The 13,598-nt window shown below is 44.4% G+C and overlaps 1 protein-coding gene across 1 annotated transcript; it reads right to left on the reverse strand.

The window, feature by feature from the left end:
• Positions 1-4,567: 4,567 nt before the first annotated feature.
• LOC125932391 (integrator complex subunit 6-like) lies at positions 4,568-13,426 on the reverse strand. The gene is made up of 5 exons (XM_049644911.1): positions 13,217-13,426; positions 7,578-7,758; positions 5,726-5,854; positions 5,225-5,318; positions 4,568-4,867 (listed from the first exon to the last, which is right to left on the reverse strand). Exons 2-5 carry the CDS (start codon positions 7,753-7,755, stop codon positions 4,768-4,770), a joined length of 501 nt encoding a protein of 166 aa, XP_049500868.1. The 5' UTR covers positions 7,756-7,758; positions 13,217-13,426; the 3' UTR covers positions 4,568-4,767.
• Between the last annotated feature and the right edge of the window lie 172 nt (positions 13,427-13,598).

The following is a 13,598-nucleotide window of genomic DNA, read 5'->3' on the forward strand; positions in this document are numbered from 1 at the left end:
GCTTGCCTCCAAGTCAGCTAGAGAATATAGGGAAAGAAAATAATGCCCTCATGTCCTTAAAGTCCCAGCTCAAGGTCTACATAAAGGATGTGCAAGCTTCTATGAACCAGCCACGAAAGAAATCATTATCTCCCGTGGCCACAGGGCCAAGAGGTGGGAAAACCAAATTCAAAGTCTACTCTTGTCATCTTCTGTATTACAACACAGCATGAAGTCCCAGATTCTCATGGCTTTTTCACATAACGTTAGGGCACTACTTGGGAATGGTCGGGGCCCTGAAAATTGTAGTGCAGCACATAGGCACACCCTGATGAAGCTGTGCAATTTGAACCCCCGAATTCTCTGAGGTGTCTTTGCCAACAGATGCAGACTTTCTGAGGAGGTATTTCCTCTCTGTCTGAAGAATCTGTCATAATCTTGCCTGACGTGGCCGCCTTGCAGGGCACTAGTCACCCTGCACCGAAGCTACATCCAGCACCTCTCGTTCCTTCAAAGCCCTGCAACGGGCCTCAAATTCCCACAGGCCAAAAACTGTGAGTTTTAGTGAGACCTATGCACAGGTGTAGAATCTACCCAAACAACGGCACGATTTTTCTAAAACAAGGAGTTAGAAATCTGGGAAATTTGTGCAGGAAAATACTTGAAGGTAGAGTATGAAGAAAAAATAAAGTCAAGGTAGGCCAAATTTATTGATAGGGAGTCATTAAGCCAAGGCTGTGGAGTCAGTGGTTTTGCTTGAGCAGATAGGGGGATGGCTCTAACAGTTTGCCTGGTCGGCTGACTGAGGTAAGTCCCAAAGGTGGCCCATCCTTCTTTCAGGAGAAATGCAAGAACTTTCATGATGTACTGCAGAGGAAGAAATCCAAAGCCTTAAGGAGACTGGAAAGTTAGAGTGAATTTATCATGTAAGATGTGTTCACTCACCTTGGGAGTTCTAAGAGATACAATTTCCACCAAGGCCATGGTAAAATGCTTTCTAAGGGGAGCCCAGGCATCTGTGGTGGCTCTTCTCTTCTCTGCTGGTCAGAAATTACTGTGGGCTTGTCCTTGAGGAAGGACCATGCTACATCGCCAAATATTTATGCTGTGAGTTGCTATCCCAAGTTTCCCCAATTGACCCCGGGCCAATTGCTAGGGTGACAATGCATAGTGGAAAGGTACATAATGAGAATTCCATGAGACTATTCAATATTGGCTCTGACCCGACACTAATTCCAGGCGACTCAAATACATACATCAGTATTGTTCTCTGGTTAGAGTATTGGCTTATGGAGGTCAGGCAATCAGTGTGGTTTTATCTTAGGTTCCCTCTCACAATGAATCCAATTAATCAATGAATCCATGCTCTGGTCATTTCCAAGAGCCATAGTGCAGAATTAGAAAGAACATACTCAGTAAGTGGCAGAATTTCCACATTGGCTCCCTGACCTATGGAATGAGGGCTATTCTGGTAACAAAGGCTACATAGAAGCCACTAGAACTGCCCTAACTATAAAAATGGTCAACCCAAAGCAATATCATGTTCCTATAGGGAGTGGAGTGATTTTGCCACCATTAGAATTAGAAAGATGCAGAGTTGTGATTCTTAGGACATCCCTTCCAACTTCCATACTTGTCTTATGCAGAAAAGATGGATCTTAGAGAAAGAGGGATTATTACCATCAGCCTAATGATGGCTATTCCAATTACAGCTGCTGTTCTACATGTGGGTTTGTTGTTTTAGCAATCAACACATCCCCAGGCACTTGGTATACAGTATTGGTTGGGTAAATGCTTTTTTCCTTCTTCAATGAATATCACCAGAAGGAGTTTGCCTTGAGCTGGAAAGGGCAGCAATGCACCTTCACTTCCTCTTTCAGGCTATATCAGCCTGACATCTCTATATCAGAGATAAGCTTATGTCATAAATTATTCCTTAAGGACGGGGCGCCTGGGTGGCTCAGGCGGTTGGTTGGCCGACTACAGCTCAGGTCATGATCTCGCGGTCTGTGAGTTCGAGCCCTGCGTCAGGCTCTGTCCTGAGAGCTCAGAGCCTGGAGCCTGCTTCCAATTCTGTGTCTCCCCCTCTCTCTGCCCCTTCCCTGCTTGCTCTCTGTCTCTCTCTCTCTCTCTCTCTCTCTCTCAAAAATAATAAACAATAAAAAATTTTTTAAAAAATTATTCCTTAGGGACTTTGATTACATAAATTATTCTTTCAGGACTTTGATTACCTTTCCCTTACTGCATGCAAGATACTGTTTCGTTGCATTGATGACATTATTCTGGTTGATAAAGAAGTTGAAACTAATATGGCCACATTGCAACGCACTTGAATGACAGAACATGTAAAATAATTTGGTAAATAATTCCCACACAAAATCAGGCGCCTTCCCAATTAGTGAAATTTTTAGTGATCTAGTAGTCTGGGAAATGTCAAGATAGTGCTCATAGGTGAACAGAAAGTTCCTACATCTTGCCTCACCACCAAAAAGGAACTCAGCAATGAGGTGGCCTGTTGAGATGCTGGTGGTAACATATAACACATCGCGGTGTGGCACTATGATCCACGGACAAGTGATCTGAAAACCTGCTACTCTGGAATGGAACCCCCAGAAAAAGAGAAAGTTCTGTGCTCTTACACCTATGGCTTCACAGGGAGTTCCCTGTGACCAGAGGACTAGAAAAGAAATAACATTGTGCTCGATTTTCAGTTATTACTTCACAACAGCCATGCACCATCAAATTGATTTTCTATTGTTGTATAACAAGTTACCCCGAATTAACAGCTCAAAACAATGCAAGTATTTTAGCAAACAGTTCTGTAGGTCAGCAGCCAAGGCAGGGTCCATTGGTTTCTCTGCTTAGGGTCTCGTAAATTTGAAGTCAAGGCGTTGACCATGCGGGCTCATTAAAGACTCGGAGAAAGAAATTGCTTCCAAGCTCATTCAGGTCTAGTTTAATAAGGATGTAGGACTGAGGGCCCTATCTCCTTGCTGTCTCCTAGCTGAGGCCACTCTAGGTTCCCGGGACCACTCCTACACCTTCTTCAGAGTGGTAATGGAACATGATGGTCACAGTGGCTATGATGGTTACTCATGGGCTCAACAAAATTAACTTCCACTTACCATGACCCATCTCACTAGAGCCACTGCAGACCGTGTAATCTGCTGGCAGCACACCAACAATAAGCGGCCAATATGATACTGTTTCTGACAGTGGTAGGTCAGCTTCAAGGTGACAAGGTGCTTCCCTGGGTCTGATTTCATAACTGAAGCAGTGCTTTGCTCTTACTCAGTTATTCTGGATATGGATTTTCTTCCCACTCAGAGTTCTCATAGAAAACCAGCATTTGTAGTCTTAAAAACGTCATATCCAAGGGTGGGGCTCAGTCAGTTAAGCATCAGACTTCAGCTCAGGTCATGATCTCATGGTTCGTGAGTTTGAGCCCCGCTTCCACCTTGCTGCTATCAGCATGGAGCCTGCTTTGGATCTTATGCCTCCCCTCTGCCCCTCCCCTGCTCACGCGTGTGCTCTCTCTCTCTCTCTCTCTTCTGCCCTCTCTCTCTCTGCCCCTCCCCTGCTCATGCATGTTCACTCTCTCCATTTCTCACTCTCTCTCTCAAAAATAAACACTTAAAAATGTCATATCCACCATCATGGTATTCTACACTGTATCATGTCTAAGAATGAAAATCACTTTACAGGAAATAAAGTACAGCAATGGGGTCGTGCTAATGGATTTCACTGGTCGTATGTTCACTATCATCTTGAATTGGCTGGCTCAATAAATAACGGAATGACTCTTGGAGTCTCAGTGTTAGTTCCAGCTTGATGTCAATGCCTTTTGGAACTGAGGCGAATCTGGGAGGCGGCAATGTCCTATCTTAGCGTCTGGTATGTGATGGCGTTTCTCCCATAACCACATTTGTGTCTTCGGCAGTGAAGAACTGGCAATGTGGGGACCTCCTCCCACTTATTCCTACGATGTATCCAGTAGCAAAATTTGGCTTCCCATCCCCACATCTTGAAGCTTTGCCAGACCAAAGGTTTTTGTTCCAAATGGGGAAATTTTATCAACAGGTGACCCAGCAATGACTCATTGAAATGGAAGTTGAGACTGCCAGTTAACTACTTGGGATTGCTCATCTGTCTCAGTCAACAGATACAAAGGGGGTTTCTGAACTGGCCGAGGTGGTAGAACCTATCAAGGATATGGAGTTCCCTGCTAAGCTGTGGCTAAGGATAAGGATGTGGGGAAGGTCTAGAACACTTCCTAATATGCCCATGTTTTGTGGTTAGAGTATGTGGAAAGTTACAACCACCCAAATCAGGCAGGACATCTAATGGTCCAGATCCTTCAGTACAGAAGGATTAAGTCACCCGACCCCCAGGCCAAGCACCATGACTAGGTGAGGTGCAGTCTCAGGGCAAAGAAATGGACATTTCCAAAGAAATGGACAGTGAGCAGACACTGTAATAGACACCAGTTATGACCATGTGACCTGCAGAAACTAGGACTGTTCCATAGTCTGATGACTTAATAGTAACTCCCACCTCAGGTGGCAACACAAACAAACACAAGTTACCCTTTCAAATGAACTCGTAGGGCAAAAGCCCAGCTTTTATTAACAACAATTAATAAAATTTTTAAAACTTACAACAACTTTTTCTTAGCCTCTGGAAGGCAATTCTCTTAACTAACACATGCTAGGAGGCTTCAGCAATATCCCATTCCATTCTAGAAGACAGCAATCTGGTTCTTATTTTTCGATTGTTGAGATAACAGGATTATATGTTTGGGCTATGCTTATCTTTGCTGAGAAATTTGTCAGATTCTATTTTGTCGAGTATCTTCTCAAGGTGCTTAATTAAGTCTCGTCTTTTAAATCTGAAAATGAAGAGACACGTCATTAACCAAAAGACACCCCCCAAAAAAACCCCTATGATGTGGTTCAATCTACATGGGAATAGAAAATGGACCCTGGTGGTAGGGAAAATCCAGCAAATACAAAGAGTGTCATTCAGGGTCAATGCCCACCTAAAACTCTGTGTGAACAGAAGTCTCCTGGAGCTTAGAAGAATGAGTGAGACTTAGATAATATAGATCTAAATAGCTGCAGAGACAGCACGAATTCTGAGTGAGGACCAGGGTTTGAGAAACGGCAGGCAGTCCCATCCCCACCCCTCCCCCAACACTGCACTGGGCCCCAGTGTGAGACGTACTGGAGTTTCTCTCTATACCCACCTTGCTGCTTCCTTGATGGCAAATTCAACAAACTGTCTCCTCACTTTTGGAGGTCCTTGAATTCCTTCAAGCAATTTGAAGATTTTTTCATATTCTGAAGACATTTAGAAAAAAAAAAATCCCGTCAATATGTCTAAAATACAAAGAGAAGGTAGAACTCAATCTTGGTGTATCTGCTGCCCCAGTAGTCATTCAAGGGCTAGAATGTTACATAGTACGTGTAACAAGCTTTACATGCCTACATCTGGACACCTGAACATACCTACCTATGGAATTGTGGTAAACAATAACCAACTAAGAACTGAAAAAGAACAAAAAAAGAAGTCTACTGGGACATTTCAGTTAGAATAAAAATGAGCTATCTTAAATTATGGGAAAACCCCATTCTGGAAACAGATCAACCTCAAGAGGCAAGCCGGATTTATTCCAAGTCGTGAAATGAGAGGGGCTTCCCATGGGTTTTTGTTTGTTTGTCTGGATACAAGTTCTGACACTACTTACTTCGTCCAAACTGTCTAATTTCTTTCATGATTTGATGTTTTACATCACTATTCATCGCCTCTGGATTGAATGACAACTTATCCGGCATCATTCCGAACAGCACAGACTTCCTGGTGACCTTGGGGTCATCTGTAGAGAGACAGCTGGGAATGATTCGTCCCGCCAGTGAATCGCTACCAGGTTTGTGACTCAGCCCACCTTTGTTGAGACGGGTTAAGTCATGAGACAGAGAATCCAACTGGTTGGCGTGGAATACCATCTCCTGCCACATTCATAGGCTCTGGGGGAACGGAGTTGGACAAGAAGCCATCAGTGTGGATCGACCACTTTCCCTCACCTCCCCGTGGATATTGTGACTGACAGGAGCATGTAGAAGCTAAATTTAGAGATTGAGCTGTAGTTAGGTACAGGGGTGTTTGAACAACCCCACAGAGACATTCATGTACTCCACGGTTTCTTAAATTTTGTATTTCATAGCAGAAATATAGGCCAGGGGAAAATCTCAGACCTGACATATTCTCATGGGGAAGTCAGGTAATACACGTAAAATGGACAAAGGAAACAACACAGTGTGAATGTGCGTTGGGAAGGAAGACATCAGGGATGTGACAGAGAGCAGGAAGGGGAGTCTCCGTGACCCCAGGGTCGGGCAGGGTCCTCTGAGGAGGTGACCCCTGGGCAGAGTCTGGAACAGGAGACAGGGCGGCCTGTGCACATGAGGAGGACTTCTGGCTGCCGTGAGGGCCAGCGCAGGGCCCCTAGGAGGGGACGAGCCGGGGCCATGGAGCAAAGGACAGAGGCAGAGAGAACAAGGAGGACACCCAGAGGACGCGTGCAGGAGAGGAGGGCAGGCCCGGGTCCTGCAGAGCGTGTAGACCAGCGTCGGGAGCTCCGATTGTGTTCTGAGTGCTCGGGGGAGTTGGTGGCGGGTTTCGGGATGGACGTGGCAGGGTCGGATTTCTGTGTGCACATGGTCAGTCGGGCTGCAGAGGTAGACAGTATGAGTCAGATCAGAGCTACAATGATAGATCAGGGGCGCCTGGGTGGTTCAGTTGGTTTAAGTGTCCAACTCTTGGTTTCGGCTCAGGTCATGGTCTCATGGTTCATGGGATCAAGCCCTGCGTAGGGCTCTGTGCTGACAGCATGGAGCCTGCTTGGGATTCTTTCTCTCCCTCTCTCTCTGCCTCTTCCCTTCTCTTTCTCTCTCCTAAAAATAAATACATAAACTTTTTAAAAAGAATGATAGATCATATAAGAAGCTACTGTAATATCTTGGTGAAAGATCATGTCAGAGAGAATTAGGAGCACAGACAGAAATTGTTGGATTCAGGAATTTTTACAATATTTATAGGGAGAAAAATAAAGGAAAAGCAGAAGACAAGAATGAAAAGGGGTTACCAGGGCACCTGCGTGGCTCAGTCGGTTAAGCGTCCGACTTTGGCTCAGGTCATGATCTCATGGTTTGTGGGTTCAAGCCCCCCATTGGGGTCTGTGCAGACAGGTCAGAGTCTGGAACCTAGTTTGGATTCTGTGTGTCCCTCTCTCTCTCTGCCCTCCCCTGCTCACAATCTGTCTCTCTCTCTGAAAAATAAACATTAACAATTTTTAAGAAAAAGAAGGAAAGCGGTCACCAAAAAAGAGAAGGAAACCAGTAGAGTGGGGAGCTTGGGAATCCGGGAAGGTTTCCAAGTTAGGAGAGTGGGAACACCTGTGCCCAGTGTGGCCGAGAAATTAAGGGCAGCGTCACCCAAAGCCGGTGACCTTGAGTGAACTGCTCCCTGGCAGGGAGGAGCCAGAGGCCAGGCTGCACTGGGGCAGGTCAGGAAGGGGAGGGGGGCACAGGCATCCTCACCATCTTCCAAAGACACGGCTGAGCCCCTGGCCTGGAATGCTCCCTCTCCTTCCAGCATCACTGACAGCAGCCCCCTGGTCAGCCTACTCTTACACAGAGGAGAAGTCATGGGTTCTCCATGACATTTCATTTGCTTCTCGGGCCCAACAGTAGACTCCTCTGCTTTATCTGTCATCATTTCCTGAGAAATATCAAGAAACACAGTCCATCAACGACAAAAATGCAACCATTGTAAAACCGCCTTGTACATACATGTATACAACATGCATCTGCATCATTGTGAGTTTTCTCGGAGGCCAAGGTTTACCAGGCCCTCACAAACACCCTGTTCTCAAGAAACCCAGCCTCACTTCCATCCAGTCTAGGGGGCAAACGGAGGAAGCTAACATAGAAGACTATACAAAGTCAAACATGTTATAATCATAATCACAGTGCTTAGGGAATGAACAACTGTCATCAGCCAAACGTGGATAAAAACATGATTACCTCTTTGAAGAAGCACAAACCAATCTGTGTCAACCTGTTAGGGGAAATAGTTCCTCTTTTCTGTTCTCTTTTTAGGAGGCCACTACAAACCTGTTCACAACAGCTGACAAGACAATGGAAGGAAAGGAAAACCTACAGGCCAAGATCTCTCCTGAACTTAGACACAAAAATCCTAAGCAAAAGTTTAGCAAATAAAATATAATAGTATCCTGAAGGATGCACGTCTTGTCTTAGGAGGGGGGGTTATTGCAGAAAGGCAATATTGTTTTGAAATTTGAAAATCAATGTGATGTGTCGCATTAACAAGCAAACAAAAAAAGGAAAAACCATATAAGTTATATAAATGGATTAAATTTCAACACCTATTCGTGACAAAAACAATTAGCAACTTAGAATACAGGGTGACTTCCTTAATCTCATAAAGCACATGTACAAGAGAAAACTATAATAAATGTCATATTTAATAGTGAAATATCAAAACAGTTTTTCCCTGAGTTTGGAAGAAAGGCAAGGATGTCCACTGTCCACTCAATAATTTCTGGAAGGTCCTAAAAAGTGCAGTAGCACCCAGAAAATATAATAGTTATAAAGTTTGGAAAGGAAGAAGTAAAACTGTCATTATTCACAGATGAAATTGTTCTCTATATAGAATATGCAAAAGAATACAAATCATTAGAGTTAATAAGTGAATTTAGTCAAGTTATAAGATATAATAAAAACCACTTTTTCTATTTCTGCAACAAATAATCAGAAAAGAAAATTTTAAATGCCATTGAAAATAGTATCAAATACATCAAATATCTGAACCTAATGAGAGATGTGCTAAAGCATGACATGAAAAGAACAAAACATCACTGAGAAATTAAAGACTCCAGGAAATGAGGAGAAATACTTTTTGCATAGATTGAAATTCTTGTTGGTAAGACTCATTATGATCAAATCTCCCCCAGGTGATCTCTACCAATCCTGCTTAAAATCCCACCATGTTAGTGGGTTGTTTTTTTTTTTTTTTGAAAATTAACAAGCAGATAGTAAAAAGTCTATGGATACCTAAGGGCTCAGAATACACAAGACAGTCTTGAGGAAAAAGAACAAAGTTGGAAGACACACCCTACCGGATATGAAGATTCACTATAAAAATACTGTCATTAAAACAGTGTGGTCAGGGTGCCTGGATGGCTCAGTCGGTTAAGCATCCAACTTCGGCTCAGGTCATGATCTCCCAGTTCATGGGTTTGAGCCCTGCATCGGGCTCTCTGCTGTCAGCAGGGAGCCTGTTTTGGATCCTCTGTCCCCTTCTCTCTGCCCCTCCCCTGCTCGTTCTTTTTCTCTCTCTCTCAAAGATAAATATTTTTAAAAAAAAAGTGTGGTCATGAAGTAAGTTTGGGCAAACACACCAGTGGAAGGGCAGAGGACCTAGAAACAAACCTGGAAATACAAAACAGCTAGATTCATCACACAAGAGTCCCTTCAAATCATTGTGGAAAGGATACTGTCTTTGATAAATCCACATGATAGGTACAGGGGGAGAAAATGAACCTTTATTCTTACCCCATTTCATTCCATAAAACTTTATTAGAGATGAATAGGAGATCTAGTAGAAAACTTAGGATATTATCTTCATGGCTTTAGGGTAAGCAGAGATTTTTTTAACAAAGAGAAAAGAAGCACTGACTAAAAGTAATAGATTGTTTAATTGGATAGAATTAAATTTAAAACTTCTGTTCATCAAAAAGATGCTTTTAAGAGAGAGTAAAAGCAAAACAGATTGGTAGGAGAGACTCAAAATTGTATATATACATAGTTGGACAAACATTTATATATAAAATATTCATATATTCATATATATTTGTAATGTATAAATATATAGTAAATATAAATAATATGTAAATTTTGTGTATTTAAATATATAAACACGTATGTATAACTGGAGGTATATATATACACTTCTCTGTCCAAAAATTGCTGGAATCCAGAATGTATCTACGCAGAACTATATCAGTTTAAAACTTACAAACATTCCAGGTGCCCCTGGTGGCTCAGTCAGTTAAGCGTTCGACTCTTGATCTCAGCTCAGGTCATGATATCATGGTTTGTGAGTTCAAGCCCCACATTGGGATCCTCACTGATAGCGTGGAGCCTGCTTGGGATTCTGTCTCTCCCTCTCTCTCAAAATAAATAAATAAACTTAAAAAGTTTACAAACATCCCAGTAAAATATAAGCAAATGACCCAAAGAGGCACTTAATAGAGACATACCCAAATGGTCAATCCATATGTAAAAGGTGCTCAACTTCATTAATCAGCAGAGAAATGCAGTTTAAACATCATGAGAGGTCCCTGTACAGCCCCCAGAGTGGCCTAGATTCCGAAATGTCTCTAGAGTGTTTATAACACGGTGCATCTAGAACTCTCATCCATTGCTGGACCCAGACTCCCACCCAGATTCCCAAGGCCATAGTTGAAAGGTTAGATAGAACTTTCAAGGCTGAGATAAATCAAGGAAAATACAACTGAGCAACCTGGTGTCAGTTGAAACAGGGTAATTCTGGAGATACAGGAAGCATGAACTGATGAAGAGTTTTTTTAAGATGTTGCTGTTTGAACAACTCAGCCTTGACTTTTGTCTGCAAAGAGTGTGGGCTGCCCTAGTTTGTGTTAGGAGGGGCACAGTTCTGGTACGACCCTGTGAGGGAGAGGACGCGTGGTTCCCCAAAAGGACACAAGAGACAAAAACAACGGACATCAGCTTTGCTAGTGAATAAAAACATGTCCCCATACACCCGTTGGTGATTGTTGCTTCTTCTTTAGTGAATTGCTTTTTCTTTAAATGCCCTTAACTTCCCCAACTATTACATTTGTTCTTCTCTGTTAGGTTTTTATACATTAAGACCATATGCCCCATATCTTTCATATTCATTGTACATACTTTCCCCCTAGTTTGTTGAAAGCTACCCTGTATTCTTTTTTTAATTATTTTTTGAAGTTTATTTATTTATTATGAGAGAGAGTGCACAGGAGAGTCAGAGAGAGACACAGGAGAGTCAGAGAGAGACAGAGACAGAGAGAATCCCAATAAGTGTGGAGCCTGATGTGGGGCTAGAACTGATGAACTGTGAGATTGTGACCTGAGCTGAAATCAAGAGTCAGACGCATAAACAACCGAGCCATCCAGGCGCCCCCTCTCAGTATTCTTTTTAAACAGTGTTTGTTTAAAAAAGAATAATAAATAAATAAAATAAAAAGTTTTTGTTTTCGGGGCACCTGCGTGGCTCAGTTGGTTAAGTGTCCAACTCTTGATTTCGGCTCAGGTCATGATGTCACAGTTTGTGAGTTCGAGCCCCACGTCGGGTTCTGTGCTGACAGTGCAGAGCCTGCTTGAGATTTTCTATCTCCCTCACTCTCTGCCCCTCCCCCACTCGCTCTCCATCTCTCTCAAAAATAAACATTTTTTAAATAAAAATAAAAAAATAATTCTTTTTTTTGCTAGAATGAACCAGTGCCTGTTCAAAATGTTTGAAATGAAATAAAAATACAAAAAAATAAAGAAAAAAGTTAAAAGTAAGTCAAGAAAACACTACATTCCATATAAATGTTAAAATTAAGTACTAACAGGAGTAATTATGGCCAAAGTGACAAGAAAATGTGCCTTCTTGTAAAGTTTCCTAACTGCTGCCATTTTTTTGAAGGTTAATGTTTCATGACTTCGTCCCCTGCAATACTGTTTCTGCTAATTTATAGATGTGAATTTTATAAAATATTGTCTATAAGTATTATATTATAAATGAAATTTAAAAAGTGGAAAATTACACATATACTGAAAGCTTAACACTACAGAATCGGTGAAATATCTTTATATTGCTACAAGTACTTTGCAACCATTAAAGCACAGGTTTGACACTAACATTGACCAACTAGAGAAACTGCTGATGATATAAACTTATAGGACACAACAGGTTCTGAGATATGCAGCATGATCTCGATTTGGGTTAAAACGTATCTGCACATAAAAAAAACTGCTGAAAGGGAAGATAAAAAATATGTTCATGCTTTACTGTTTTCTCCTTGTATTTATAACATTTCATCTTTTCCCCAATAGGAACAAGTTTTATTTTTAAAATCAGAATAAAATGTCATAGCTAAAAGAAAAAAATAATAAATCAAAGAAAAGCACCTCACCCCACAACTGAGACACAGCATCCAAGGAACAGCACCCCCCCAAAGTGCCTTCGCGCACCCAACGAAGACCTCCCCCCAAAGGCTGAGACAGAGCCCCACACGGCTCCGCAGCCACGGCTGAGACGGCAGCCGGGGCCTAGTCCCCCCACTGCAGAAGGGACACCTCCTCGGCCGGGGCTGAGGCGGAGCACTCAAGGCGGAGTCCCCCTTCTGTGCACAGATGGACCTTTCCAACGACAGTCTCAGCTCCCCAGATGGCAGCAGAGGGAGCACCAAGAAAGAGCCCAAGCCGCCAGCGCTGAGAAAGGACCCAACGTCAAGCTGTCTCCCCGACGGCTCACACAGAGCCCCCGAGGGCGACTTTCACTCCAGTCTTAAACACCCGAGGAACGGCACCCCCACTGGCTGTGACGCGGCACCCATGAAAGCCTCCCCAGGACTAAGCGTCCCCCCCCCACCCCGCCCGGGGACCCGCCCGACGCGAGCAAAGCCCACCGCCATCGTGGCTGCGACAGAGCACCCAGGGAAAAGTGCCCCCTCAGGCTGAGCCAAGCCCCGAGGAGAGGCTCCCACAGGCTGAGGCAGTGGCCCTCGTGGGCAGGGACCTAGGGGCTGAGGCAACGCGCCGAGGAAACGCTGCCCTCGCACGGCTCGGGCGGACTGCCAGGAAACACCCCCAGCCCCGCTCACGACTGAGATAAGCCCCCGGACGAGAGTCCCCTCCCCAGCACCGAGACGGTTCCACGAGGAACGCCCCTCGCGGCACTCTGTCTCTCTGACCACCAAACTGGCCGACACCCGCTGCCCGGGGAGACGCCGCCCACCCCCGGGCTGAGGCCAGAAGCCGAGGAGCTGTTTCCACGGAGCTGAGGTAGATCACCCAGCAAGATACCGCACCTAAGGGAGACACGCCCCCCGAGTTCAGGGAGAGCTCCCAGGGAAAAGAATCCGCGCTCCGAGTGTGAAAATCCTGACCTTGTTCCCGGAGCCTGGCAGCAACCCGCACAATGGCAGTGAGGCTGTGGTGCCTCTCACGTGGAACTTTCTAGAAACGTGCCCTCTGGGAGTTGCTGGAAATGCGCCCTCTAAGGGTTCTGGGAGTGGTGTGCACAGGCACGTGTGTGGCCAGAGGACTGATACATTATTACTTTCCCGGGGGGTGTAAGCCAAGCTGCAGACCCCGGATGCTGCTCCTCGGCGCAGAGCCCGGTGCTGGAGAAGCCTCGGGCCCCCAGGAGCCTGCTGTGCCAGTCCCCCAGCGCCACGAAGCACGTCTTTCCACCCCCCACGCCCCCGCTAGCATGTGTCAGGCGCCCCCTACAGACAGACCTCGGTCACTGACGCCACAGGAAAACTT

Source organism: Panthera uncia, chromosome X, assembly GCF_023721935.1.
Source record: "Panthera uncia isolate 11264 chromosome X, Puncia_PCG_1.0, whole genome shotgun sequence".
Classification (NCBI taxonomy): Eukaryota; Metazoa; Chordata; class Mammalia; order Carnivora; family Felidae; genus Panthera; species Panthera uncia.